Genomic DNA, 1,274 nt, shown 5'->3' on the forward strand with positions numbered 1-1,274 from the left:
TGAGCCTCTCTGGAGAAGGTGATAATGGTTCTGTAGCTATAACTTTCTTTTTCAACTTTAGCTATCATATCTATTTTGTAGTCAAGTGTATCTTTTACTTCTTCTATAGTATCATCTTTAACAATAGGAGATCCATTCTTATATGGCCGACTGTTTATAAACTCTATTCTTTTCAGAGTTTTGAACCTTTTGCCGCACTCAATAAGTTTTTCTATATGCACAGATGCAGTCTCTTTTGAAAGAATTGTTATAGTTTCAATGGGGTTGGAGTCTGGATATAAAAACAACAAACTTATCAGAGTATGTACAAACTTATCACTTAGATATGATTTGTTGGTTATGCTTATTTTTATGTTCTTAATCTCATCGCACGAGCTAAAAGGACAATCTAGACTGTTGGTTATTCCAGTAAGTATCTCATTTTCTTCAAATGGCATGTTTGCCATAATGGTCAGACTCTTCTCTTTCAGGTTCAAAGAAAAGTTCATGTCATAAATCAGTGCGTCGTACACTGTTCTTCCCTTCAAAAGAGGAAACGCAACGTGTATGCTAGTAAACTCTCTCAGCTTGACTTTGCTAATGCCCAGATCGCTATAAATGTTATTGTTCGAGGAGAAGTAGGAGAGAGAAATCTCACTTCCTATCTTTTTATTCTCTGCAATAATGCTCTTCTCTTCCTCTGTGTATTCGCTGTATTTGCTTTCGTTCTGCACCTGGCTTATGTTCAAATAGTTTACATTTTTTCTAATGTTTTCGAATGAGCTTTCTTCGTACTTTTCATTGTACCCATAGAAAATGTTCAGCATTCTCAAGGTGTGCAGGCTTTTAATTCTTTTGATGAAAGTAAAATCAGGCACCCCCTTGAACACTATGTCATTCAGTGACAGACAGGCCAGAGAAGGGAGGTAAGATAGACTGGAGATGATCTGAGTATCGACCAAGCTGATCTTTTCAATTGACAGCCGAAATGACGAGTACTCTCTGGATTCAATATCCAGAGCCGACAAAAAGTGTTTTATTTCTGCCACGTCTAGTCCGCTTATCACCAGACTCTCAAGGCTGTCTATGTCTACCTTTACGCTTGTATCGCCAACTAGCTTTGTTTTTCCTTTAAAAGTTATTTCGCTCATTTTTGTGATTTTCTCCATGTCCTTAAAAGTATTCGAGTGCAAAGACACATCAATCAGAGTGACTTCTCTCACCCTGGTAAAACAGTCGAACTCTGTGAATTTAAAGTTACTTGAGGGCGCACTGTTGCATATTGTGATGTATGT

The 1,274-nt window shown here is 37.4% G+C and overlaps 1 protein-coding gene across 1 annotated transcript; it reads right to left on the reverse strand.

Annotated features, from left to right (window-relative positions):
• On the reverse strand, window positions 1–1,274 carry NEMIN01_2503 (uncharacterized protein; the record flags this gene model as incomplete). The annotated part of the gene is made up of 1 exon (XM_051478445.1): window positions 1–1,274. A coding segment is annotated over one exon (1,274 nt), but the record flags the coding sequence as incomplete, so codon positions are not given.

The sequence above is a fragment of the Nematocida minor genome, assembly GCF_024244105.1.
Source record: "Nematocida minor strain JUm1510 chromosome Unknown 7781, whole genome shotgun sequence".
Lineage (NCBI taxonomy): Eukaryota > Fungi > Microsporidia > Nematocida > Nematocida minor.